At 59.5% G+C, this 27,942-nt stretch overlaps 1 protein-coding gene across 2 annotated transcripts; it reads right to left on the bottom strand.

Annotated features, from left to right (window-relative positions):
- Positions 1–10: 10 nt before the first annotated feature.
- On the bottom strand, positions 11–27,942 carry KCNH6 (potassium voltage-gated channel subfamily H member 6). Of its 2 annotated transcripts, XM_035347778.1 has the most exons (15): positions 27,703–27,942; positions 19,979–20,134; positions 17,297–17,406; positions 15,234–15,546; positions 13,510–13,721; positions 8,866–9,294; positions 7,726–8,125; positions 7,285–7,484; positions 5,350–5,602; positions 4,683–4,876; positions 4,229–4,328; positions 3,655–3,942; positions 3,092–3,272; positions 1,742–1,940; positions 11–1,373 (listed from the first exon to the last, which is right to left on the bottom strand). In XM_035347778.1, the coding sequence occupies exons 1-15, from the start codon at positions 27,902–27,904 to the stop codon at positions 1,086–1,088; spliced, it is 3,525 nt and encodes a 1,174-aa protein (XP_035203669.1). In that variant the 5' UTR covers positions 27,905–27,942; the 3' UTR covers positions 11–1,085. The 2 variants fall into 2 exon arrangements, with proteins under 2 accessions (XP_035203669.1, XP_035203670.1); XM_035347779.1 differs by lacking the exons at positions 15,234–15,546; positions 17,297–17,406.

Genomic DNA, 27,942 nt, shown 5'->3' with positions numbered 1-27,942 from the left:
GGAATCCACATTAGGTGCCAAAAACATCTTTATTAGCAAAGTGTACACTAAAACTCCAGAGAAAGAGACGCTCACAGTTTTACTACTCTCAAAGGGAGCTCAATACATTACTTGAGCAGGCGGCCTAGGACTGTCACAGCATCTAACCGAACAGCGAGGCGGCAGTGCTAAGTGGGCTTCTCCTACGGGGGATGCTGTGGGAGTCTGCCAGGGAAACGGCTGAGGAGGAGGAAGCATCTATCAAACCTTTATCAAAAGAGAGAAGCTGGGAGGAAGGGCTGGAGATGAGGTGTCTGGGACTTTTCGCCTTTCTGGGATTGTGCTTTTGAGTTTTGTGCTTTATGTCCAGGCCGGTGACCAGCTGGGTTCCTATAGGGATTTGTGAGATGCGTGTTGGGGTTTGCAAGGCGCAGTTGGCCTTGCTGGAGAAGTCAGTGCCCTAGGACTCGTGCTGAAGCATGCTGAAGTGGCGGGGGTTGTTGGCTCTTAGTGTCTCGGTGGCCATCAGGTAGGACAGGGATAGCTTCTGTCCTCTGTCCTTGTCCTGGGCTTCCCACCTGCAGCTCCCCCCAGTACCGCACTGTGGAGATCTCCTCCTCCTCTGGTTGACTCCCCTTTTTGTGGTGCCCACAGGCTCTGCTGGGCTAAGCCCAGTACCAACACAATGGTCCCGGCTCTGAAGAGCTGACAAGCAAAGCGCCCTCGCAGCTGAGAGCCACGGATTTGCTCCTCCTCCAGTCGCTGTGGCTCACTCGGCTTTGTGCTGCTCTTGAGAGGAAGCCCTGGCAAGGAAGAGGCGGTGGGTGCTGTTTGGCCTAGCCAGCCTGTTGGTGGCCGTAAGAAAGAACTGCTCTGGGTTTGCTATAATGTGCAAATGAAATCTACTCTATGGAAACCGCTGGAAAACGTTGATCTTGGAAGCCAGCCACTCTACTCTTCCTTTCACGGTGGCAGAAGACAGCTACAAATTATACCCCTGAGCCAACGGCATTGTCCTCCGTCTTACCCCTGCAGTCAAAATCAACATCAACTGACCGAGCTCACAGTTGAGGTTCCTCTTGACTTGCTTCGCAGCCCCCACATCTCTAACTTCCAGGAAGCACTGGGTCGGAGAGGTGTCTCTGAATGTCCTGGTGCTCGGAAGATGCCTCCAAGTGCTCAGGGAGGGAAGGGAAACGAGAGCCCCGCAAGAGTCCCTGGGTATTTGGTGCCCTTTGGTGGGGAGGCTCTGGGTTTGGGAGAGGTGGGGAATGGTGCTCCTGTTCGGAGTAGACCGTCATGGTTTCATCGGATGCCACTGTGAGGTGCATCCCGCTCGACAAGGAGTCCCTGGATTTCAAGTGGAACTTTTCTACCTCCGTGTAGCTCGGGTTCTGGTGGGAAAGTAGGAACCAGGTGGGTTATGGCAAAAGCAAAACAAAGGAGTCATGCTTTCTCCTCACCCCATCAGGCCTCAACCCCCCCCAAAATGTTATTATTGGCTTGGGGAAGCCTCAGAGCAGAGGAACCCAACCCATTCCCTACTGACTGGGAAACCTGGTAGCTCTGTGCCCACAGACCAGTGGCAGAAGCATCCCCAAGTAGATCTTCTCTGGTTTCAGGACCCCTGGGCTTTGCCTGGACCCCAACAAATTTAGCTGTGTTTTGCATGCAGGAGAGAACTGCTGGCCCCCTCCAGGGCCCATCATCTGGGGGCAGAAGGAAGCTCGGTGGGTGCTGAGCCAGGACGGGGTGGCCTTACCTGCCCCAGGGCCGTCTGCTCCTCATCCTCCAGGGGTGCGCAGGGGGTGAGCGGCTCCAGGCTCCGCGGGACGATGCCGTACATGGCCAGGTTGTGCGAGGACGGCGAGATGGGGCTGTACGCGGGCGGCACTTGGGACAGCTGGCGCTGCAGGAGCTGGAGGATTATATTAATGTCTGACGACATCCTGGACTCCAGCCTGGGGACAGAGCAGCCCAGCGTTAGCGCAGTGCGTCCTGCTGCACCCCGTGGCTGGGCGGGGAGGAGGTGCTGAATCGGCTGCCTGGGGGTGATGGTGCTCTGCCTGGTGCTGCTTGGGGAGATTTTTAGCAGAGCTTCAAACCAGTGCTGCCACAGAGAGATCAGTCCTGCCGCCTCTCTCCTGCCACACTCAATTTTCCCCTGCCTATTTTTTTTTTTTTTTTGTGTGGAGCCAAAGCAGGATCTGGAGCAGGGAACTGAGCAAAGTTAAAACTACCCTGGAGGGGGGGAAAAACACAGTGGTTAGTTTTAACCTGGATCAATTCTGCAGGCCAGCTGCCTGTGCTGACAAATGGCAGCAAGATGGGTTGGTGCCAACCTTTTTGAACGGAGTAATAGAAGGAAAAGGAAAAGCAGAATAAGCCCCTTCCTTCTGCCTTGTCCTAACCTTAGGTGAAACGAGCAGCTCGGGCAGCAGCGGGCACAGCCTTCCTTGCAGGCGGTAGCCCTGGTAGTGCTGTCAGAGCAGATGGGAGGTCTGGCTCCTGCTGCTGGGGCTGGCACCTTGGTGAGACACTGAAATATGTGCACGGGCACTGGGGTGAAGTGAGATTAACACGTGCAGCACCGTGGGTGGGAGAGCTGGCTTCTCGTGTGGGTGCTGCCTGGGGCCTTTAAATCCGTGTTTCCAGTGCAGTCTCTTCCTTTTTATTCAAAAATCTTGTCGTTTTTCTTATTTAGAAGGCAACGATGTGCACAAGGCTTGAGCAAGAGGAATTTTGCAGCTCTTTGCAAGAGGAAGAGGAGGCCTGCAAAAGGCTCAGGCTGTGAGCCTGGAAGTGCTTTCATGTCTGTGGTTGCATCAAGCCTGGAGGCAGTGGCAGAGCAGCAGATGCCAGGAGTGATGGGACGGCAGAGACAAAGTGCTGGGCTGCAGCCAGGGCTGAGACTTGCACTTTGAGAAGCTGCTGCATTTACAAATCACCTCCACCTCCTCCCCAAGGACTGCAGTGTCCCAGGGGGTCAGGAGGTGGCATCTGCTGCACACAGAGCCTGGTGCGGCTACCCTTGGAGAGCAGGAGAAGGTGATGACCTGGATATCCCCCTCCCCAGGTGCTCTCCAACCCTGTGACCAGGGGACCTGCCCACCTGCTGAGCTGGGCCTGCAGGAGCTCCAGCCTGGACTCGATCTGCCCTGGCCTGTAGTCGCTGTGCAGGGGGATGTCCCGTGAGCTGTGCACCAGGGAGACGTGCTGCAGGGGCTCCGGGTGGTGGTTCGGCCTTCGGTCCTCCCAGAAGGTGAACATGTTGGGGATGTCCAGGGGGGCGGCTGGAAGGAGAGGAGACCCCTCAGCACCTCTGACTTGTGTCCCCCCAGCTCATCCATGGAGATGCTCCAGGACCCACCACCCAATGTGCTCAGGGAAAGCCACCCCCCAACATACATGGTGCTCTGGCAGAGTCCAGCACCCTGGCAGTTGAGGTGCTGATGGGGATCCATCACCCTGGCCACCCAAGGTGCTCATGGGCAGTCCACCACAGTGGCACCCACCACATCTGTGGAAGCTGCTACCAACTGTGTGGCCCAGCACAGCATCTGGCCCCTTGGGACAGCTCCAGAGGGGTCCCTGGGTGCTAGGAGAAATCCCATGGCACCGGAGTTTCTCCTAGCATCCTTTCCTCCACCCTCCTGCCAGCTGCAGATATGCTACCTGTGTAGGACTGGCTGCTCTCCGCCGCCTGCTTGCCGACCTCCGTGCTGCTGGCGTTGGCAGTGATGAGGCTGAGCGTGGGCAGAGCAAAATCATCCTTTTTGGATGAGGGGAAGGGCTCAGCTTTCGTGGGGCTGCTGGGCTTGGCCTCATCGTCGCTGGTCTGGGAGCAGGGAGTGGTGCTGCTGCCCAGGTCATCCCACTGGTCCTTACTCAGCGGGTCCTGCGGGTTGGTGAGCTCTGAGTAGGTGTGATACTGCTCAGCATCAGAGGTGCCCGTGTCTGGGTCTGTGGGGCAGCACAACAGGTTAATTTGGGGAGTGGCACAGTGCTAAAATCAGCCCCCGTTCCCTCTAGGGTGCCTGTAGGGCCGGGACATCTTGAGGAGAAGGAGGGAAGGCAGCATGAGGGTCAGTGTGGGGACGTACAGGGACAGAAGCACCGCTTTGGAGTGCCTGCCAGGGCAGCGATTGAATGGCAAATCGCGCTCCCTGGCTCTGCCAATGCTTCAGGCTGTGGAGCTGGCACAGGGCTGGGAATGGCCGGGGCACGGCGAGGGAGGCAGGGGACTCACCGGGCTTGTTGGGCTGGCAAAGGGAGTGCTTGCGTCGGCGCACGCGCCGGTAGGTGCAGTCGTACTCCTCGCTGAGCGGTGTGCGGGGAACGCTGTCTGCCTAAGGGACAAGAGGGGCTGGTCACCAGGACAAGGTGCCATGGCCCACCCATGGGTACCATGGCACACCTATGGGTGTCACAGTACATCCAGGGGTGCCGTGTCCCATCCATGGGTGCCACTGCCCAACCACCATCCTTCTAGGGCTGGTCTCCAGCCACCTCTGGCTCTTCTTCACTTCCCCATCCCACACAGCAACTCCTGCGCAGGTGGTAGAGCTCAAGGGACCCCAAGGGCTGGTCTGAGAGCTCAGAGACTGAGCGAGGAGCACAGGTTGATGTCCTCACTTCAGCCCTCCCACTGGCCAAATTTAAGGTATTGACCCACCCACCCCAGGGACAACCCTGGCACTCACATCTCGCAGGTTGAAGGTGATCTCTAAGTTGCTCCAGAAGTTGTCGGAGAAGGCCGGGTACATGTCCAAAACCTCCAGCAGGTCCTCCCGCTGGATCTTGTGCAAGTCGCAGTAGGTCAGGGCCCTCACGTCGGCATTCGACTTCCCTGGGCGGGCATAGAGGCTGATGGGCTCCCCAAAGATGTCGTTCTTCCCTGTGCCAACAGACAGCTCGTTAGGGAGAGGTGAAGGCCCACCCCAGCTATGCTGGACCAGGAGACCTCACTTAGGGGCATGGGGACAAGGGGGTGCCCAGAAACCCCGACCCTGACTGTGGATGTGAGGATTACACCATGAAAGCCACCACTGATGAGGGAACCAAGCCAGGGCTGTGGGTCATCAGTGAGAGCTGGGGAATGCTGAACCATGCCTTAGCTATCTTCAGACCTCTGGGGCCTCTCTCCAGGCAATCCTCCATCCTACATCCACTGGTATGGTGACCAGCTGGATAATGAGGATCAAATTTTCCTTCTCCATGGCTTGGAGAAGTCCTCTGCCCATCACCTGCCACCCTTTGTCCATCGCTCATCACCCTTTACCTAGAACTCCTTGTCCATTGCCCGTTGCCCTTCACCCTTTGCCCCTTGCCCAGCGCCCCTCGCTCTCCCAGAAGGAAGGACTTCTCCACCTAGGATCGCCACCACAATGTCTTCCCGGAGGATCTCAATGGAGCCCCGGGAGATGAAGTAGAGCGTGGTGAGGACGTCCCCGTAGTGCACCAGGGTGTCTCCAGGCGGCGCGTGGGTCGTCTTGAACTTCATGGCCAGGGCTCGCAGGCAGCCTTTGCTGGCCCCTCGGAAAGCCTTGCAGTTCTGCAGCAGCGTGCGGTTGAGGTGGAGGCAGATGTCTGCCTGCAGGCAGTCGGGGAAGCCCTTCAGCACCTGCAGAGAGCGAGGCAGAGATGCCCTCACACCACTGTCCCCGGGAAGGACGGACACGGTCCTGCCCACCCCGGGGTGCTGCATGTTGTGGCCAAATGGGGAGCCCCCAAAAAGCCAAATCCCAAAGCTGGGGGCATCTTCTGAGCTCCCCTTGGTGGGCAGCCTGCTGTCCCGGGCTTGTACCACCTGTGCTGGGGATGAGAGCACTCCTGAGCAATAAATAATAATAATAACCAAATAAATCTATTTATACCAACTGGTGGCGTATCCCCCTTTCATCTTTCCACCCACTAATCTTGCCTGAACGAGAGCACAAACTGGTAACGAGGTGCTGTCCTAATTAAACAGCACCTGCCTGAATGCCAAGAAGCAGCACAGGCCAGTTGTGTGCAGCAACAGCTAAATATACCCGTGGCAAACACCTCTCCTCGAACAAAAGCTGAACCTGAAGGTGAGATCAAGGTAAAACTTGCGACACGGAGAAAGCTGCTGCCACCGAGGGCTTTGGATGCCTAGTCTGGATGCCTCAGTCTGGATGCCTGGTTAGGATGCCTTAGTTTCCCTACTGGGAAATCGGGGGCGGACGCTTCGATCGGGACGTGGGATGATTGATCAGAGTGTATCGTGTCTTAGCAGCATCCAGCAGGAGCTGGTGTGAGCAGTGGCACGTCCAAGCTGGGCTCGTCGCAGGGGATTTGTGCCAGGCCCTGTGCTTCGCGGGGTGCTGTGGCTTCGCTTCCAGCTATTGCCACTGATGTCCAGCTCAGCGTTCCCTCCATGGGAGAGGGGTAACCTCAGGCTCTCCCAGCAGCAAAGCTCCCAGCACTGCCCAGTTTATTGAGGCAGCAGCTGTTGAATTAATGCAAATCTGTCCCCTGGTAGTGCTCAAGGATGGAGGAGGATCAAGTCTTAGAAAAAAAGGGAGGATGAGCTGGGAACGAGCGGGTTAGCAGCCTGGCGAGGGCTGAAAGTTGGGGAGCACCAGATGCCACCTCTCTCCTTGCCTTGCCCCTTTTTCATTCCTCTCTGCCTTGCAGCTGGCTGAGCCAGCACGTTTGTGCACAGGACCCCACGGCCACGAGCTGAGTCCTGCCACCCCGAGACCACCCTGGGCTGAGCCCCCCCTGCACCCCACGGTGCCTCGGTGCCATCCAAGCCTCCCCACCAGGCTCTGAGCCCTGGCGCCTCTCCAGCGTAGCTCCCCCATTGATCCCCCCTTTGCTAACAAACAGCTGCCTCTCTGGGCTCTAATTAAAATGGATTGAGGTTTATTTAAATGCCCTCCTTTCCCTGCTGCCGAGAGCGGGATGCACTTTGCTTAGCAACCGGCAGCGTGGAGAGGAGCTGGATCGATCCCGGCTCTGCGGCACCAGCAGACACCGTCCTGAAAGTGCTTGGCGCCGATGGGGGCTCTGAGCTCCTCGCTGGCACCAAAGCCGCCCTCCAGCTGAGAAGTGTTATCATGGTCCTGGAACGGCCAGATAGATGTGGAGGGATGGATAGATGGGAGAGAGAAAGAGAAAGGGGAAAAATGGGGAAGGATGGGTTGACAGACTCTCTTCAGCCTCCCAGATCTCCTGCCTCCTCTCCACCCTGGTCAAAAGGGTGGACACATTTGGGTGGGCTCCCAGAATTCAGGACGAGGTGCTGCACGAACCAGGGGCCTCCCCCGCCGCACTCACCGCGTTCATGTCGATGCCGTTGGTGTAGGACCAGGCGTGCTGGAAGTACTCCTCCAGGCGCTGGCGCAGGGGGTTGGGGATCTGGTGGAAGCGGATGAACTCCTTCACCCGCAGCATCTGTGTGTGGTAGCGGGCCGTGCCCGAGTACAGCCGCTGGATGATGGCGGAGACGTTGCCGAAGATGCTGGCGTACATCAGAGCTGCAACAAGAGGGCAGGACTCAGGGGGCCATGGGGACATGCATATCCAACCACCACGGGCCTGCAACCAGCAGGTTCCCAAAGCCCCTATTTCTATCCCCTCATCCTCCGTGCAGAAAAGGCACAGACGGAGGGAGATCCTCTCCAAAACCCCATGTGTCACAGCCTGGTGGCTGTCCCCCTGAGTCTCCCCACAGCAGCCCCTCCAACCTCTGGGGCAGGGCCAGGGCCAGGCACTCACAGCCGATGAGCATGACACAGATGGAGAAGATCTTCTCCGAGTTGGTGTTGGGCGAGACGTTGCCGAACCCCACGCTGGTGAGGCTGCTGAAGGTGAAGTAGAGGGCAGTGACGTATTTGTCCTTGATGGACGGGCCGGAGGAGAGGTCGCTGTCGTTGTAGCGTTTGCCAATCTGGTCGCCCAGGTTGTCCAGCCAGCCGATCTTATGCTCCATGTAGGGCCGCTCCACGTTGCCGATGGCGTACCAGATGCAGGCCAGCCAGTGGGCGATGAGGGCGAAGGTGCACATGAGCAGGAAGAGCACGGCTGCCCCGTACTCCGAGTAGCGGTCCAGCTTGCGGGCCACGCGGACCAGGCGCAGCAGCCGGGCGGTCTTCAGGAGGCCGATGAGGGTGGTGGTCTGCAGGGCAGAGCAGAGAAGCTCAGGGACAAGCAGGGGATAAATGTGGCCAAGGGCATGTCTCCAGTCTAGCCATGCCAGCTTTGAAGGCTAAAAAGGCACTTCTAGAGCATGAATCACCTTGTCCTGGAGGTGACACCTGAAAGAGGCTAGGTGAATCATGCCACAAAATGGACAGCTTCCCTCCGCTGACTGGGAAGGGAAGGAGCCCTGGGATTACAGGCGAGCAAGTGAGAGGAGCCAAGGCCAATCTCGTGTTTCCTGATGGGTCCTCACCTTGTGTAGATCCCAGAATGACTGCCTTTCACCCCATCCCATGGGCTCTGAGCCAAGGAGGGGCCTCCAGGTAGCACAATAACAACAGACCCATCCCAGTGCCTACATTTTGAGTCTGGCTGGAAATGCAAGCCCAAATTCATCCTTGCTGATGTGTGAGGCCAGTCCCTAAACTGAGCTGCTGGCCTGCTGTGCTGGGTCAGCCTCAGGCTGTCTCCCCTGCAAGGAGAGTGGGTCCAGTTGGGACATTATCTTAGCTTATAGTAGGGTCTGCGTGGCTGCCTGACCCTTTGCAAACAAAAGCCCAGGTTCCATCTGCTTAATAAAAATCTGTTAAACATCCTTGCTCATCCCTCAGACCATCTCCTCGCAGATCTAGCCACCGCTTGCACTAACCCATTCATACCCCTCTCGCTCTCTCCCCTAAATCTCTCTCCCCATTCCTCCACGAGTCCTCTCCTGACCTCGTCAGAGCCGGAGCGGAAGATGAGCAGGTCAAAGGGGATGGCGGCCACCATGTCGATGAGGAACCAGCCCTTGAAGTAGTGGATGGCGATCTTGCCGGGGTGGCTCACCACCTCGTCGTTGATGTTGACGTAGGTGGTGCGGAAGTTGATGACAATGTCCACGATGAACATGATGTCCACGATGAGGTCAATGATGTTGAGCGGGTCGCAGGAGTAGCTGCAGTTCCAGTGCTTCTCCTCCACCTGCTCCTCGTTGAGCAGAAAGGCGGCCGAGTAGGGGGTGAAGACGGCCGTGTAGATGACCAGCAGCAGGATGAGCCAGTCCCACACGGCCTTGAAGGGACTGTAGTGCAGGATGGTCCATCGGTGGATGCGTGGTGCCTGTAGCTTGTACTCAGGAAGGACGTCGGCCCCCAGGGACAGCACCTGCCAGGAGATGGGCATGAGAAGGACATGGAGACCAGGAGGGACGTTGGACAAGGCCAGGAGCCTGGTGAGAGGCTACTAGTTGTCCCAGTAGGGCAGCACTCAATGGGGTTTCTACATCTATTTCACTTTGGTTGCTTTCATGTGTGTCTGACCAGGAGGCCACAAGGTGAGGTGACCACTGTGGCTGGCACCAAGGTCTGCCCAGCTCCTTGGCCAGCTCTGATGGCTGGAGGACCCTCGGGGCAGGCATTTTTCCACTTTACACCCTTGAAATTCACACTGTCAGGGAGGACAGTGCCTCCTATTATGCCTCCTTGCACCCTCAGCTCTATGTCACCAGCCCAGGAGCTGCTGGGTGTCCCCACCACAGGGGACAACAAGCCTGGAGATGCAGTCCCGTGGCTGTGGCCCAAAGGGTGATGGCACATGAGACATCCTGCAAGCTTTGCATGGTGCCTTTCTTGGTCACAGCAGGACCTTCCCCTTGATGTCCCTCCGGGACAGCTATCCTGGGACAGAGGGGACAGCCGGGGCCACCCGCAGCAAAGCCTGGCCTCGGGCAGTGCCCATTTCCCATCTGAGCATCCTCAGGGAGGGGACAGCCTGTGACCACCGAGGGGCACACACCATTTCACACGCACAGCCAGCCTGCTGCGTTGTCACACGCCCTGGATTTGTCTTTCCTCCTGGGGACACAATCCCACAGCACCGGTGAGTCCCCACATGTCCCAGTTCCCCCCTCCAGGACCATCGCCAGCTCCTGGTGGGCTCTGAAGCCACCATGGGGACATGATGCAAGGCTCTGGGGACCGAGAGGGCTGGGGCTGTCCTACTTTGGATGCTGAGGTGGAGGCATGAGGGGGGTTATTTGGAGTTGGGGGCAGCCAGATCCTCCCTGCCTGCCCCTGCCCCACTCCGTTGTCCCCTGGGTGTCCCCACAGTGCCCACCGCCCGTGCCACCCCTAGAGGACAACAAGGGACATCCCCGCACGGAGGCCCCAGCAAAACGGGTGCGATTTGGTGCCAGGCAGTGTTATCTGTCCCCAAGGAGAGAGTAGGACCCATGCAGATCCCACATCCCACCAGCAGCCCCATATACCCTGAGGCCACGGTGATGGGCACCACCACGACTCCGGCAACAGCTCTGGAGGAAGGGCCGGATCCTTCCTGCACTGGTGCCCATCTCCTGCAGCCTTCAAGCTGCTACCCAAGGGCTCCTGCTGCTGTGACCCCACACAGATCCGGCCCCACAGCCCCATCCCAGCACATCCTCAGCTCCTACCTGCCTGCGGCTTGCCCGGCGCCCTGGGTGGCAGCTGACCCGCGATGAGGTCCGGGTGTCCCCCATGGGGGTCCCCAGCCCCATGCGCCCACGCAGCGACCAGCGCGGGGGGCGCAGGACCGGGGCCGCGGCATCGCCCGCGCAGGCACGCACACGCTCGGCCGGGCGGGCGGGAGGCATGCGGCTGCGAAGGGCATTCGGGAGTCCAGCGTGGATTAATCAAACGCAATCGATGCTGGGGCCCCCGTGGGGACGAGAGCGCCAATGGGGCTGCGGGAGCTGCCGACGTTGCCAGCGGACGGAGAGGGAGGGATAGGAAAAAGTGACTGAAAGGCAATCGTTGTGGAGGGGCATGAGGCACCGGGTGGGCTTGGGGAACGGTTCCCGTGGGGACAAAGCGATGCTGCTGAACTTTTTGGTCCCCAAGCTAAGATGGGTCCTGCAGACCCCAGACGGGCTCCTACGCCTTGTGTCTGGGAAAGCCGGCGATGCTGCCACCCTTGTAGCCAAATTGCCTTGTGCTGCCTGGATGGGAGCTGCTCGGTGAGGCCAGTCCCAAATTTGAGCACCTCGAGTGTTGTTCCCTGTGCTCAGATGCCTGCTGTGCACCCCTGCTCCTGGCACTTGGCTCCTGTGGCTGGAGCAAGAGTGGGTCGAGCCCCCTTGTTTTCCAGGCATGGATTAATAAAAAAAGGGCAACCACAAAGATTTGAGACAAAGGGGAAAAGAAACAACCTCCAAAAGAGCATCTAAAGCAACCTAGAGGTAGGGAATGCCTTCAGCCTTGTCCCCAAGGGATGCCAGTGGCACCCCTCGGTGGCCTGGGTGGCTCCGGGAGTCTCCAAGGGTGGCAGTGCCGGGTGTCCCCCATGGTGACTCCACCGGGTGCGCCTTCCCCTGTCCCCTTTCCCCTGCACTTACTGGCTTCAGCTGCAGCCGCAGGCTCATGGTGCGGGGTGCAGGGTGCCGGTGCTGGGTGCTGGGTGAGCAAGGCGACTGTGGGTGGGAGGAGGAGGAGGAGGGAGGAGGGAGCAGGGTGCATGTGGGCTGTGGGTGATGGAGGGGGGCCCTGATGGCCCTGACTGACCCAGGCCACTGCTTGCTCCCCGTGGGGCTCAGGGCAGAGCAGATGTAGCCCCCCGTCCTTCTCTCTTTGCCCCGTGCAGGGGGATGGGGATGAGGAGGGGACACCAAGCTGGGGAGGGGGACACGCCAGAGCCACCAGGAGACCCTCAAGCAGACCCGGAGAGGTGTCATCCACAAAGCAGGACCCCAGGCTGGTGGTGCTGGCCCTGCAGCACCCCTGAGCGCCTCCAGCCACGCAGGCTGAGCCCGGCGCACTCGTTGCACTTGTGACTGACTGTTCTGCCCGCTCGCTGCAGTGTCAGAGCGCCCCGAGCAGCTGCTGCCTGCCTCTCCCTGCTGCTAGCTGGTATTTTTAGATGCCGTCAGCCATGTCTTGCCTCTGTCTCTGCCTCGCTGTGAATTATTTAGTGGGCAGGAGCAAGGAGCTATGGCGTGGTGGGACGCATGGGGTGAGGATAGGCAGGATGCGTGGGTCCCCTGACGCCATAGGGAGATTGGGGAGGAGAGATCTGTCCTGTCCCCTCCCGTCCCATCCCATCCCATCCCATCCCATCCCGTCCCATCCTGTCCCGTCCCGTCCCATCCCATCCCATCCCATCCCGCCTGGAGATGGGCAAAAGGAAGATCGACCTTTTTTGGGGGCTGCACCACAGAGCCCCGTGCCTGCCTGTAGCCACAACCCATCTGATCCCATCACCCCACCACCAGCTAACGACCCGGCATCGCATGGCTGGTGCCACCGAGCCAAAATCACCCCAGCGCACCGCAGCGGTCCCCAGCATGTGGGCTTTTCTGGGCTCAGATGGCTGCTTTTTCATTAAATTTGCCCTCGGCTGCTCCTAGCAATGGTGGGAGGTGCCCTTGGTTGTATTTGGCACATCACGGCTCCCCCGTGCCTCAGTTTCCCCACTGGTAACAGATCCTGACCAGGGCTGTGGGACACAGCAGCACCTCCCATGTGCCCCAAAATGCCCCTCTCCCTGCTCACGCTGTGCCTTGGCATCTCCCGTGGGCTTTTAATTAACTCGCTGCCCCAAAGTCATTATTTCCCAATGGGGATTTTAAAATATTTCCCCTCCTGTGCATAGAAGGAGGGGAGGCAGCTGTGGGCAACGTCGCCCCTCTGCCCCCGGGTCACAGGCACCGTGGGCAGGTGACAGCAGGGTCGGTCCTCGCCACTTGGCGTCCTCTTCCTACTCACACCTGTGACACCTCATCCCATGGCCAGGGCCACCAGGAAGCTCGGTCCCTCTGGGGACAGGACGGTGCCATGAGTTTCCCTTGTAGTGACAGTACAGGGACACGCGCATCCCCTGCGGTGACAGGGTGATGCCATGTGTGCTCGCCACGGTGACAGCGCAGCGTCATGCGTGTCCCCTGCAGTGACAGCGCAGCGTCACACGTGTTGGTGACAGCGCAGTGCCACGTGTGCCCAGTTCGGTGACAGTGCAGTGCCACCTGCTGTCTCCCAGGGGATCCGTGGGGTCCCCAGCTGAGCACACGAGGGCCACCAGTGCCCTGGGGACAGCCAGAGCCTCCCCTGCAAACAAACCACAGGCACATGCAGGCGCACGTGTGTGTCCCCTTCATGGCCACCATCGCACCACCAGAAGTTCATGCCTGTGTCCCCCTGGGCACAAATTACCCATAAAAAGTGATTCAGGAAAAAAAAAAAAAGTATATTCAAACATTCAGAGGAAAAGATGAAAATCAAATGCTGAGATGCTGCCCAGGGAGGAAAAGTCCAAGTGTTGCTGCCCTCTCCTCCCAAAGCCACAGGAATGGCCATGACCACGTCCTGGTGGCAGTGCCACCACCCCAGCACTGTCTCAGTGCCCACGTACCTGTGTGACCTTCTCGGTGACGTTCTGCGTGCGCTCCATCACCTTGTGGGGCGCGATTATCTCGATCTCGGTGGTGGAGCCTGAGCGGTGCTTCTCCAGGTTGAACTCCACAAAGTTGAGGGTGAACTGAGGGATCTGGCTGATGGTCCGGTACTTCATCAGGTCCGAGTCCGAGGTGGAGTTCGGGGGGTTGGGTTTGACGTGGGAAGCCTCTGAAACAGGATGAAGAGGAGTGTTGAGGAGGGTGGCAAGAGCAGGAGCTGATTTGCAGAGCTCTAACCTCGGTGCAGAACCACCACAAGGTGCCACCAGAAGGCACTGACCAGGCCATAAAGGCTTGGCTTCTTTGGAGTGGCTTCTGACATGGGATGCCCAACCCAAGACACCCGAAGGGGGCTGCTTTCCAGGCACATCACCCATCTTCTCACCATTAAACCTTCTTCAGAAGCTTGGATGGGATGCCAAAATACGGAGGCACCCAACGTGCTTTGCTGCCCCTGAAGATTGTGGTGGGTTAGGGACCGGACCCAACGAGACCCACCAGGGAGGGATGTAAGGAGCTGGCATGAAAGCAGAAGGGGAAGGCGGGCCTCCTCCACCCTTGCATACTCCAGCATGACCAACACAGCTCCTCCGTTCCTCACCTTGGTTCTTGGCCACCAAAGCGAGCCAGGAGATGGGCAATGTCCCCACCCAGACACATCCTCCACCCTCAGTTCTCCCAAAGAAGGGCTGTGGTGGGGTTGGGGTCACAGTGCTGCGGGGGCTGGATCCCTCCTGGTTTTCCTCCTTGCCTCACCCTGGTGCAGGACCAGGGAGGAAGTCCCAGAGGCACCAGCTTGGTCTGGCTCATGGCAATGTGTGCCCACAGAGGTGCTCGTGCCCACACCCAGGGGTTCAGGAACATCCCCAAGCACCACAACCAGTGTGTCCCACCCCCTCTATCTCCTACGGGCAGGGCTGGGTTATTTTTATCAGGATTTTTACCCCTTCTACCCCTTACGTTCTGACATCACCCCAAGAGGTGTCGTGGGCAGGAGGTGCTGAAGACCCTGTGAAGGTGCCCTCCTGCTGCCACCCTTCTCCTGCCTGCTCAGCCCCTTCCCTCCCTCCATGCTGTGTCCCCTCCTGAGGTCCGTAACTTGTGACTATTTGAGGACCACGATCCCCCACCCCGTTTTCTCAAGCCAAACACTGCATGCTGATCTCTCCCCATCCCCGATTACTGAAGCTTCCCTTGCCTGAGCTCCATCTCATTTATCATCATGGCTCTACAAGAACAAGAGGTCTGAACACGAACACCGGGGTGGAGGTGCGTTTCCTCCCACCCTACAGAGGTGGCCTGGCCTCTGTCCCCTCCACCTCCAACGCGGGGACATCGCTCACGGGGCCATCGCACTGCCTGCCAACCCCTTCCCTCCCTCCTGGCCAGGTGGGACGGCATCGAGACGCCTCTCACCCGGGGCAGCCAAACGCAACCTCACGCGGTCTACGGCCCACGCGCGACACCACCGATGCTCTACCCCAGAGCAGGACCTGCCTACGCAGGGAAGCACGCCGAGACCAGCGGGTTTGAGGGAGGAGACCCCACATTATCTCAGCTTTGCAGAGGAAAAAGCAGTTCAAGGTAAGAGACCTCCCCCCCCCACCCCCGAGACGTGCCGGTGGCCCCTGGGGCCGTCGCTCCCGCAGTAGGACCGAAAACTCCGGGGTTTTTCCCCTACCTGAGTTTGCCCTCCTTTCCCTGAATTTTCTCTGGAACTCAGACCTCGCAGCCTCAAAGTTGTCCAAGGAGGAGACCCTGCGGAGGCTGTGGAAGCTGCCCCCGGGGCGAGACCGAATGAAACCCCACGCAGAGTACGGCCCTCGCGGGCCCAGCGAGGGAGGCTCTTGTTTCAGGGACGAGTGTTGTAAGGTGGGGTCGGCCTCCAGGCTCGGCCTCCTCTCCTTTTCCAGGAGGGATTCGGTCTCTGACTGCACACAGTTCTCCTTGGGCGATGTCTTCAAGTCCCTCAAAATCAGGGAGTCACCACCAGGCTTTAAGACAGCCAGGAGAAAGGGTTTTATTAGAAGGAGTCCTCGAGTGCTGGGGGGAAGGAGGGAGCTGGGGAGGTAAGAGGAGGGGCGGGGGGCCGGGAAGCGCTGCGGTTCCCCCGTTCAGCTCCAGCTTGGACCAGAACCGAGGGTGCTTTGCGGTGGGGGTGACCGAGCCCCTGGGGACGTGGTAGCCCTGGTGACCCCGGGACGGTGCCAGGAGCCGGCTCACACGGCCGCGGGGCTGTTTGCAAGGCATAGCTGGAAGCAGGCAGAGCAACAAGAGAAGAGGAGACCCTGAGGGTGGGTTTGCCTGGAGCACCTGCCCTGCAGCGCTCTTTTCTGAGGTGTCCCCATGTCCCACCACTGGTCCTGCCTTTCTCTTGCCCCTTGCAGGAGCTCAGGCCACCACGGTGGGTGGGTGCCTGGGGTCCTGTGCTGCTGTCCCTGGGAAGTGATGTGCTCTGCACCGGGAAGCACCGGAGATGCTGCTGGGCTTGCAAATTCAGCCGTATGAGGTCCTGCCTCTCCTCCAGCACCCCTTGGCCATTGCTAAAGGTTGCTCCCTGGGGACCTAAAGAGCTTCCAGCCTTTAAAGGCTTCTGCAGCGAGGAGCACAAAGCCACCACCTTCTGGGGCAGAATCCTCTGGGTCTATGCAGTCATGTCCATGGCTGGGACTGGGGCTTTGAGCATGTGCCCAAGGCACGGTGCGGCACTTCTCACTATTCTGCAGGTCGTAGGACGTGGTGACCAGTGGGGCTGGCTGTCCCTGCTCCTGCCAGGCTCTGCCCACTTGGACCAGGCTCCACCAGAGCAGTGGATCATCAGGACGTCCTCAGCGCGCATCCTCCAGGTGTGTGCCCCCGAAACGCTGCAGTGCACCACGCAGCTTCAACGTGGGGCACCCAGAGCCTTTAGCAGCACTGGTGGGTGTGGGACCAACGTACCCAGAGCAGCTGACAGCACTACGGATGCCTTCAGCTCGCCACAAGCACAACCTCTGAGAAGACATGCACCTCCCGCCTTCCCCAAGCTGTGATTTTGGGAAGCAGCTGTATCCAGGCTGTCCGGATACACCCAGCGCAGCAACAACCTCGTGCCTGGGGATGCCTCAGCAGAGCGAAAGCCTCCTGCCCACAGCCCTGTGCCTCGAGCTGGAGGGTTTCAGAAAACAACACGCCTTTGCCCAGAGGTACCTTGAGCACTTCTGACAGCCAAGAAGACACTGAGAAGAGCAAGCTCTAAAGAGGTTCCTCCGGTACCTCCCCAGTCTCATCACATTGGCAGTGAGCATCACCCTCCATCACGGTCTTTGCAGGAGGACTGAGATGCCAGAGCTGCCTGGGCTGGTCACATCCAGGAAAATGGGGGGAAATGTGCCGTTTCGAGGTTTTTGCCTGCAAGCCCTGCCAGCTGTGCTCCCTGCTCACACCACACCTTCTCCAGCTGCCACCAGCATCTCCGCGAAGGAGACGCCTCCCCTGACCTCCGCCATCCCAAACAACTCGCCCTACGGAGCCGGACCTTCCTCCCAGCTCGGCACATCTCCCGCTCCCCCCGTGAGCCACGGCTGGCCCTGCGGAGCAGCACGGTCCCATGCCACCGAAGCAACACCGCCGGGGCTGGAGCCCCCCAGCACCGGGTACGGCCCGAGCCACAGCAGCCGAGGGGGAGCGGGGTGGGGAGAGCGAGGAAGAGCGCTGGGTCCTGGCCTGAGGCACGGGCTCGTATCAGACAAAGGCTGCGGTTACCTTTCCATAGTCAATGGCTACTCCATCAAACTCACTGGTGGGCAGAGATTTCCGCTGGACTTTGAGTCGCCGCAGGGACGGGAGACTAAACTTCAACCGCCTACCTTGACCTTGTTAAAAAGAAAAACACAGACAAAACACAAGAGACACAGATGTAACCTAGCTGCACGGGATGGCTGCAGCGAGGCAGGTCGGGGCGGTGGCGGGGGAGTGGGCTGCGAAGGATTTCGGGTGGTTTTGGGGGACATGCGTGGGCCTTCCTCCTGCGGCACTCGATATTCCCGCAGCGCCGTGCGCTCAGGGCAGACCCCGAGCCAGCAGAAAGCACGGCGGGGCTGCAGGAGACCCCTGCCACTGAGGATGCAAGACAGGAAAGGTGCAGAGCATCCCTAAGCTGCTTAAAGCCACTTAGGGGATTTGGACCTGGAGGAAATCGAGCCTCTAAATCTCCTTGGTGGGACTCAGGGAAAAAAAAAACAACAACAAAAAAACAAACAAACAAACAAAAAACACCACAGTGTGAAAAAAAAAATCCAATAAGTTAACAATTAGAAAAAGTACTTCCAGCCATTTTGTCCAGTGCTGGACCAAAGTGCTGGGGTTGCCTCTGGGGACAAGGGCACCACCTCACTGGAGCCCAGGACCAAGGTGAGAGCAGCTGGGGCTGCAAGGAGCGGCAGAAGAGGGAGAAGAGGGGAAGGGGCTGGTTGCAGAGAGGGACCAACAGCAGCCACAGCAGGACCCGATGTCCTTGGTTGTGATTCCCAGCACAAAATCACTCGTCCTCCTCTGCGGCTGCTCCACAGAGCAGACCATGACCCTCAGGACCACACTTGTGACCTGGACCAAAACCTTCTCCGGGCAAAACCTGGCAGCAGTGCCAGGAGTTGGGCAAGGCTTGGACCAGCTTGGCTTCACCCTACTTTAAAAACAAAGCAGCCTCTATCACCATCAGATGAGCCTCTGGCTGACTTTCCCTGTGTCTCATCCCTCCACGAGCGGCAATACTTCTTGGCACAGGGACATGGGATGCAACACAAGCTCCAGAAAGGCATCGTCCTCTGGGAGAAAGCAGCGTATTGTGGACCTGGTGGGTTTTGGCAGAATTTGCCTCCCCTCACTTAACCCCAACACACTGCCGAGCTGCTCAGTGTCAGAAAACCCACACACAAGAGGCTGGTCCGGGCTGGCACCCGCCTTTCCCGACACGGCGCCTTGGGGTGCGCAGCGCAATGTGGGGTGCGCAGGGAATCGCTCGGTGCTGGTTCTGTTTGGGCACCTCCCGCAGCCGAACCCACACCTCGGGGTATGTTCGACAGGTCGGGAACACGTCATATGTCGAGACGTACATATGAGAGCTGGGAGGGCTGCAAGGCAACACCGGTGCTGGTATCTAGGACGTCCTCAGCAGTTCATGCACAGAGGCTAGCTGCTATTGTCGCGATGCACCAGGAAATATAAACCTCAGCACTTCACAGACGTAGCAGGACACACACACACCCGCCGCATAGCTCTGCTAGTCCCCTGTGCGTATGCCTGGCCTGAGGATGCACAAAACCCGACACCACACACAGCATCCCCACCGGGACCTGCAGCCGCGCACGCGAACCCCTCCGTGGCACCGGGCTGTGTCCGTGCACCGAGCGTGAATGCATTTAAAATACCTGACACTACACAAAGGGCAGCGTGAAGGGGCCCCGTCAGTCCCCGGTGCAGCCCCAACCCCGGCTGTGGTCCCAGTCCTACTGTGCCACCCCACGTGCCGTGGGGGAACAGACCCGGGCTGCTCCCCAGCTTTAGTCTGGTCCCCAAATGTCCTGACGCAAGCCTCCCTGTAGCGCTCCACACCCCAGGCAGTTTATAGGAAGATCTATGTAAGATTTTTCACTTTTTTAAAATATAGGTGGCTGACACAGGGGGCCCTATAGCAGGAGGGTATTTGGAACCTCCACCTCTGCTTCCCACGGTCTGGTCCAACATCGGTATCTTTTGGTACCTGCACCCCCTGCAGGGCCTTGCCACGGCTCTCCCTTTGCTCCAGCTCCCCAAAAAATTGCAATTGGATTTTCCACTGCCCCCAAAAGCCCTGCAAAAACCCCAGGATGAGCCAGAGACTGTGGGTAACAGCCCACAGCTGGAGCAAGTTCAGGGCCATCCCAATGCATCCCTCGTGCGGTGACATCCCTGTGGCACAGCCCTGCTGTTGGTGACACCAAATATCCCCCAGCTGTCCCAAAACATCCACACGTGGCTCCTGTCCCACGCCAGCTTCCTCTCTCCCGGCCAACGCAGTGCTGCCTGCCCGCAGCAGGGACCCAAGGGGCTGCCACAAACCCCTCCCAGCGTGAAATTTCGAAAGGCTGGCAGCAAAGCAGGGGGTGTGCAGAGGGGCTCGATGGCTCCGCTCGTGGCGAGGTGCCCTCTCCTTACATCTGCACCCTCCTGTGCACAGGGTCCGTCCCCACCCTGTCCCGAGGTCCCCAGGTGGATCGGGAGGCACGTGGCACACTGCATGCCGGGGCGTGCACGTGGAGGGCCAAAAAAGCCCATTTTTCACCCATTTTCTTTTCAAGTGGCTCAATTCCCTGACCCGGCGGAGCTGCGGCTTTGCAGAAACGCAGCCCCCGGAGGATGCAGCCCTGCCTCCCCCCCGGTGTCCCCGGTGTCCCCAGTGCCACCCACCTGCGCGCCAGCTCTGCGACAGCCGCTGGTGCAGGCTCCGGCTGGCGCTCTTGGCGATGAGCTGCGCCAGGTCCTCGAAGTTGAGGATGAACATGATGACCACGCCGTCCTCGTTCTTCACCGGCACCACGTCTACCAGGCACCGGAAACACGAGGCTGCGCGGAGAGAGGAGAGGTCAGGGGGGAACATGTTTTATGCCTCCCCCCCCCGTGCCATAAAATGACCTTGGCAGAATCGTATTTTTTAAGGGATGCAATTCCCGAGGGGAATTTGGAAGGCCCTGGAAAGCTCCGTCGCCCTGCCACATCCCAGCTCCCGCAGACCGCATCTTGCCTTTATTTTTTATATTATTTTTTCGTCCCAGACAGTCATTTATATTAATGTACTTTAGACTAGCAATTACGGCGTGGGTAATTAAGAACTCCGAAAGTTTCCAGGTAGCAGTTCAACCTCATTAAGCGTGCTGCTTGTAATCAAGCCACCACTAATTGCCCTGCAATCGCCAACCAGTTTGGGGGGAACTTGTTTCGGCCTTCTCCCATCCTGGGTGCAGGCTGTGGGAGAGGGCAGAGCTCTGGGGAAACTGAGGCACGGGGGGGGGCATAGGGATGGGCACAGTGACCTGGGGACAGGGGGGCTGTGGGGAGGACCCCCAGTGTGGTCACGGGGCATGGGACCGTGCAGATTTACCCGCTGGATGCACGACAACCCCATGGTCCTGCTTGAGCTGCGGGCAGGTGCCAGCCAGCAGCAGGGCATCCCCAAATTCCCTGCAGCCCTTTCCCCAACGGGAGGACGCAGAGGGCTTTCCACTTCCCTTCGCTCCCACGATAATCCTAAAAAAGCCGTTCCCAAGGGTGCAATCAATGTGGAGCCCTTCCTCGAGCTGCCTCCTGTTGCTTTGGCACCGACCGCATCCCTGCTGGTGAAATCCCCCCGAACCCCCCCCCAAGTCCCCTAAAAGAGGCAGGGCAGCGGGGTACCGCTACAAAGGTACCTGCTGGGTTCTAGGATAACCCCCTCAACACTCTGGGGCAATTTTGGCCATTTCAATGAGTGGCAGCCCCTGCAAAACCACCCAAACCTTCAGTCCCTGGACACGGTGATTAACGGGGCCGGCGCCCTGCGCGCGGGGGATTAGCAGGGCCGGCAGCGCGGGGATGCGCGGCCACGCTCGGGGCCCGTCGGCCTTTCTGCGTGTAATTTTAAAGAGCTCAGGGCCTCCCGTAATCAGGAGCAGATGGCCGGCATCGGGCAACTTCCAAATCTGCCCTGACGTCAGTGGCGCGCGCACACACACATGCACAAGAAGGGGAAAGAAATGGATAGGGTGAAATCCGTTTAAAGGGCCCGGCAGCCGGGATTATTCCTTTCCTTTCTTGATTTCATTGTTGTTCACCACGCGGAGGGGAAATCCACTTAAAAGCAGGAGGTGGGGAGGAGGCGGTGGGGGGGGATTTTCAGCAGATAAAGTCATTTGGAAGGGACGCACGGGCACGCCGCGCTGACCCGTGTGCCGTGGTACTGGGGATGGAGAGAAATGAACCCTTTCTTCCACCTTTTGTAGGTATTTCAGGGGTCTGAGAGGTGAGCATGTGTCCTCAGGTGGTGGCAGGGGCACGGAGGATGCGGTGCCAGCCCTGGGATGCTGCAGCTCTGCTGGCACACGTGTGTGAGTGGTAGGGTTGGCTGCGGGATGCTTTCTCCTTCTCTGTGCTATAAAATTTATTATTATTATTGTTATTAATTATTATTATTACCATTACTATTACTATTATTATTTCCCTGCAGGTGATTTTGAAGCATCCCCAATTTCCAAAGGGCCGGAAAACTGGCAGGTTAGCGTGGCAGCCGTCAGCTCTGTGCTTTCCCATGCAAGGGCATCCCGATCCAGATGGCCTGGTCCTGGCTCACGTGCTCTGCCCTGCTGCACGCTTCCCTTTCACTGCTTCATTTTTTTCCTTTCTAAGCTCCTCCGTGGTGCTGGGAGCCTCTGAGCTGCTGCACACCTTGTAGGGGCCAGATCCTGGCAGGGCCTGCGTGCACCCAAAGGGTTAACCCCAGGCCGATGTCAGACAGCTGAAAATTGGGGACGTGAGGAGCAGCTGGGGCTCGGGTTGGGGCTGGGAGGCAGCTGGCGCCTGGTGTGATCCCGCAAATCCGGGCGCTGCTGCGATACCCCCCACTGGTCCCCAGGGAACTGCCCCGGCTGGGGCAGGATCCATCCTGCGTGCTGGGAGCTCGGTGCCTGGCTTGGACCCATGCATTAGATGGGAGGACGGGGCATCGGGGATGGAGAGGATGGCTCAGCACCTTCCCTTGAGATGTAGCCAAATCCTCAAAGATTTGGGGTGTTGGGCAGCGGGGTGTGGGGTACCTGGGCACCCTGGGGCTGCTGCGGTGCCCGGTGCGGGTGGGCTGAGCCCCCAGCCCTGTGCTGCCGTCCTTGTTCCTTGATCGCCTGTCCCCATCCATCTGCCCGTCTCTTCCCTTCAGCTGTTCAGCTAATCTGTCTCCATCCGTCTAATTTTATCTAGCCGCCAAATGATCTCCTGGAGGAGTCCTGGGGGCATTTGCAACCTCTCTGCGCTTCGCCCCCGCCCGTGGAGCTGCCCACAAAAAGGGATGGCAGGGGGGACACGGCACGGGAACGGGACCGAGTGGCTCCCGGTGGGCTGGGGCAGGGAGTGGTGGCCCTGGGGACTCCACTGGAATTTCTCTTCCCTCCCCTAGTACAGGTTTTTGGCATCTTCCCTCCTGCCTGGCAGCCAAGAGGTCCCTGGGGCATCAGCGAGGGCTCTCCTGGAAAACAGGGGGTGTCCCAGCACCGGGGGGTGTCCCTGCACCGACCTGGCTGCCAGCAATGAGGCTGCTGCTTTGGAGAGTCCCACACTCATCCTCCAAGACTTGATGGGTCTGCACGGGCTGGAAAACAACTCGTTCCCCCAGACCTCGGGGCTGGGTTCGATCCTCCCATCACCCAGCATCTCCCTGAAACCGAGAGGTCAGAGGCTTTGTGCTTTCTGACCCATCTCGTCTGCTGACCTTGATGAAAGCGAGCACTTAATAACATTAAAAATGTCATCGTGGGGCCCCTCCCTCCCCGGCCCTCTTATCCTCTGCAGCCACGAGCGGTGACTGCGTTTGCCCGTATCATCGGCATTAAACTAATCAACGGGACACGGGGGTTTCCGAGAGCCGGACACAAAACTGTATTGTTATGAATATTAAAAAAGCAAGCTATTAATCTGCCCTGGGAGCTCTTACCGAGTCCTTCCCTCCCCCGGCCGGCAGATTTAATCTGCAGGGTCTCATGGCAGAGTGGCTAAATCTATGGTGGCATTATATAACGGAGCAGAGGAAAAAGGGTGGGAAGGGCACGGAGGGGACGGAGCCGTCCCGCACCCCCGAGACGCGCAGAGGGCTGAGCCTTGCTCCCATCCAGGGAGAAATCAGAGCTAGGGCCCCGGTGGAAACTTCAAAGAGCTGTGCAGATTGCTCCGAGACCCTAAATCAAGTCTTTGAGACAGGATGGAAAATGCTGAGAGGCTGAACCCTTGGGAAGTGGGTGTCCCATAGGGTCTGTCTGCCGGGGGGTGGCTGGGGGTGCTGGGGAGTGCCCAGGGACCACGTCCCCCTGGCCCCATGTGCACCACGAGGATGGTTCTGGGGGATGCCTGTTCCTATCTATTGAGACTGGCTGTGACAAAAATACTGCTTGGGGCAAGCCCCTACAACCCAAACGACCTCATTAAGGGAGGTGGGACAGATGTGGCCCCGCACTGGAGATTTCTGCTCATGGGCTGGGGACAACAGGAGGGGAAGGAGTAGGAGCATGGAGCAGCTGAGGACACCGGGGAGCCACCAGCACGAGCTGGCTGTGAGGATGCCACCCAGCCTGGCAGGGCGTTTTGGGGTGCGGGTGGCAGGATGCTCCGGTGGCCCTTCCCTCGCTAAATCCCCGCTGGCCACAGGAATTAGTCCAGCTTAGCACGGGGCTGTGCTGCCAAAGCTGCAGTGCTGACATCTCCTGGGGCTGTCCAGGCACTCTGAGGGCTCCGTCCTGGTGCCACACGGTGCCACCTCCCACCGGGGACACAGCAGCTAGTGAGGGTGGGGGGATTAGGGTGAGAATCAGTGCCAGGGCAGGGATTTCGGGAAAACCCTCCACAGAAAGCACCCCCGGGGTGCTGGGGATGCTCTGGGCCTGTCTCTCTGTTCCTGGGATGTCTGGTCCAGGTACACAGCACCCAAGGAGCTGCTGAGGGTGGAGATGTGTCCCTTCCAGCCCCGTACCCTGACCGTGCCATCCCCAGGGCAGAGCCGGAGGCACAGCACGGCCGTGCCAAGGAGGATGGACACGGCCCCGCAGCGCCAGACCCCCGGGAGCGGAGTGTTTGTCATTGCGAGCCAGGAATGTTTATAAGTCCCCATCTGGAGTCGGGCTGCGGTGTCTGTCCCCTTCCCGAGGTCAGGGCTCAGCTCTGCCAAGCCTGACCCTTAAAGAAACACGGGATGAGCTGCCCTGGCTTGGCACAAAAACCGCAAGTTTTTGTAAAAGTGAACGGATCGAGCTGGGGCTGGGCTTCGTCAGCCCGCCGTGCCTCCCTGCTGTCCCCCGCCACCCGGGAGGTCCCCTGGGTCCTGCCTGCTCTGCACCACGGGGCAGCGCGCTGCACGTTGCCATCTGTATGGCTGAGCGGAGTAAATGTGGCCGGATCTGTCCCCGCCTGCCTTCGCGTGGGCTTCTGGCAGCAGCTGATGGAGAGAAGCCCATGGCTGTGCTGCAAACGTGCCCCAAATGGGGAAGGAGGGGACACCCCACAGCCCCTGCCTGCCCAGCCACCAGCCCCACGGGGAGCTGCGGGGGACATCCGTGGTGACACCAGGTCCCTGATAGCTCTGTGACCTCCTGAGCCCCTGGGGAAATGCCAGCCACAGCACGGCGCGAGGCATCTGCCGGGCTCACCCCTGCCCCTAACCCACGGGGCACTGGCACGAATGGTCTCTGCTCGAGGGGACAAACCCCAGGCTCTGGACACTGTCCCCAGGGGGGGACAGGGAGGGGGATGGAGGGGCTGCCAGCAGGTGGCTGTCCCTGCAGCTGTCTCGTCCCCACGTCTCCCCTTTCAGATCCATAACCATCGCATCCACGCAGATTAAGAGCCAAGCGCTCGGTGCCAGCTGCCGCCGCGCCGCCTGTGCCAGCGCCACCATGCCCAGCACCTGCGGCCACCGGCCCCGCTTGGAGGGGCCTTGGAGGCTCTCACCGGCCACCTATGGGGGACCCCCAGCCCCTCATTGATGTGGGGTTGATCCCGGCCCCGGGCAGGTCCGGCTGGGCAGCGTCTTGTGAGGAAATGAACTTCAGGCTGAGCCGCTGGCTTTGGCCGGAGGATTGGAGCCCACCTGCACCACGGCCGGGCTCTGCCCTCTTCCCGAGGGGGATTTGGGGCTGCTGTGGGGGGGAGGGACAACGGCCCGCTCCTGCCTTCTCCCCCCACCCCTGGTGCTTGTTGGTTCCATTTCATCTCCTTTTATAATCAGCGGCATGCTAATGACAGCATGGGTGTGATATCCCCAGGGACGTGCTGGCCCCAGAGCAACAACCCCCATGGGAACCTGCCTGGACATGGGCACGGCCACCCGCCCTGACACCCACGGGTGCCCTGGGCACCCCGTTCCCCCCCCATCCCCTCCGTTCATCCCCTCCCTGACCCTGCTGGGGGGCTCGGGCAGGCAGGTTTTGGGGGGAGAACATCAGCTCTGGCAAACCACAAAAGCCAGGAAAGAACCAGGCGAGCTGCAGAGCCGGGAGTACCGCAGTAATAAACAGCAGGTCGAGCCTGGAGATTGGAGCCGCCGCGATGAAAAGGAGGACGGGCGGGTTCGGAGCCTCCGCGGTCTAATTAAGCAGCAGCTCCCCGTAATGCGAGGGCCTTTTCTTCGCCGATAAGGCCCATTTATAATGGGCTGAGCGATCGCAGGCTGAGTGCTGGGGGGAGACAATTGGAGAGCGTATTGCTGGTGGGGCTGGGGTTTAAAAATAGCCACGAAGGGCTTTCTTCTGGGCTTTGTTGTGTGTGTGCGTGGTGGTTTTTTTTTTTTTTTTTTTCCCTTTTTTTTTTTTTTTAATAAAAAAGAGAAGAAAGCAGCTCGGAGCGTTTCCGTGGCCTGGAGGAAGAGCAGGGCTCTGCGGAGAGTGGCGAGCATCCCACAAGCTGTCGGGAGCTCTTCAAGCAGGGAAGGACGGGGCTGGATCCTGCTGCCAGCGGGGACCGGGAGGTCCCCGGGGACCAAGATCCCAACCAGCCTTTGGGAAGCCGCCACCTCCAGCTCGCCGTGACCGCGGGGGCCAGGACTGTCCCCAGTTTTTCAGCGCTGGGTTCTGGGGGCTGCTTTCTCTCCCTGCTCATCCTGTGCCACCATCCCCGTCCTGGGGAGGGGACGCGGAGCCGCACGCCCTGTCCTTGCCACGGCCACACGCTGCAGGGAGCAGGGGGACGGCGTGTGCCCGCTCCTCCTCGTGCCTTCCCAGCCACGCTGGGCTCCGGCCAGACCCCTTCAACCCGCGGCAGCTCCGGGGGGGGGGGGACGCACAGCCCCACCTGGATGCCAGCCCAGGAGATAGGGGCTGGGAGGGAGGCCAGGACACCCGGGTCCCTGCCCAGGAGATAGGGTACGGGCCCGGAGCCAAGGCCCCTGCCTCCATGTTCCCTTCCCGGTTGTTTCTCCTCCATCCCAGCACGCTCGGATCTGACAACGGCGAGGTGCAGCCCCTTTCTCAAGCCCAGCCCCCAGCAATATAATCTAAAGTGATGGGAAGGCGCCGCAGGTTGAAAAAAAAAAAGGAAATACTTAATGTTTTCTACCTCTAGCGAGCGCCTGATCTCCTGAATTCCCCCCACTTCTGCCAGTCCCGGCCAACGCTGCTTGGCAGCATCGAGCACTAAATATTTATTTAACTTCCTGCAGTATTAGAACTAATCACTAGTATTTTCCATCAAAGCTTCATTTTCATCTTAGTGTAATTCCATCTGTGCGCCCGCAGCCACATCCTGCTGGCTGGAGGGGCGGCCCCGACGCCGTACCAGCGCCCGCAGCCGGCTTTGGGGTGAGACGGGTGGCAGGCTCACCCCGACACGCGGCCGCAGTCCAACCCCATCTCCTCCGTGGGCACCCCGTGGGATCCTCATTCATGCCACAGGGATGCTGCGAGTGGTCCCATGGCTCTGAGCTGTCACTGAGGGCTTGCAAACCCCATTCCCAAATAATCCAGCAGCTCCTTTCTGTGGCTTGAGGTGCCACCACCACCAGAGCCCAAATTATGGCCGAGCTGGGTCCATCCAGCCAGGACCCGCCATGGGGTCACCCTGCTCCCATATCCTGTGGCAATGCCCTGCTCCTGGGTGCAATCCCAAAGCCCCGGTGCCATCAGACTCCCTCTTTGCCACCCAGCTCCAGCTTCAAGGAGCTGAAAGAAGAAGAGAAGCTGGGGGTGCCCCATCCCTGGATGTGCTCAAGGCCAGGCTGGATGGGGCTTTGGGGCTGGTGGGAAGGGTCCCTGCCCATGGCAGGGGGTGGAATGGGATGAGCTTTAGGATCCCCCCCACCCCACCCCATGCTGTGGTTCATCTCAGGCCCAGACGGGTGACACCACCACGACCAAGGTCCCCACCTAAGGACACCGGTTCACCCCACGCGTGCCGAAAGCATCTCTTACTGTCTTTGCGGTAGTAGAGGATCTCGAGCTTGCACTCCTCGGAGCCGAGCAGCGCCTGCGTGAGCTGCGCGATGGAGCTCTTGGTGGTGTCGGGGCCGGTGAGGAAGTCGCAGGTGCAGGGCCGCTGCATCACCTCCACGCGCGAGTAGCCGAACATCTCGCAGAAGCCGTCGTTGCAGTAGATGATGGCGCAGTTCTCCATCTGGGCGTTGGCGATGAGGAACTTGCGGTCTGCAGGGA

Source organism: Oxyura jamaicensis, chromosome 27 (genome assembly GCF_011077185.1).
Source record: "Oxyura jamaicensis isolate SHBP4307 breed ruddy duck chromosome 27, BPBGC_Ojam_1.0, whole genome shotgun sequence".
Taxonomy (NCBI): Eukaryota; Metazoa; Chordata; class Aves; order Anseriformes; family Anatidae; genus Oxyura; species Oxyura jamaicensis.
Note: the sequence above shows the minus strand (reverse complement) of the source record. Positions and strands in the feature narration are given on the sequence as shown.

Coding starts and splice junctions, on each gene's coding strand:
- KCNH6 (XM_035347778.1), bottom strand. CDS start 27,904: ATGGAGAACTGCGCCATCATCTACTGCAACGACGGCTTCTGCGAGATG. Junction 20,135..27,702: donor CCTCTACTACCGCAAAGACA/GTAAGAGATGCT, acceptor CTCTCCGCGCAG/CCTCGTGTTTCCGGTGCCTG. Junction 3,273..3,654: donor GAGCAGCCAGTCCTACACAG/GTAGCATATCTG, acceptor CTCTCCTTCCAG/CCGCCCCCCTGGACATCCCC.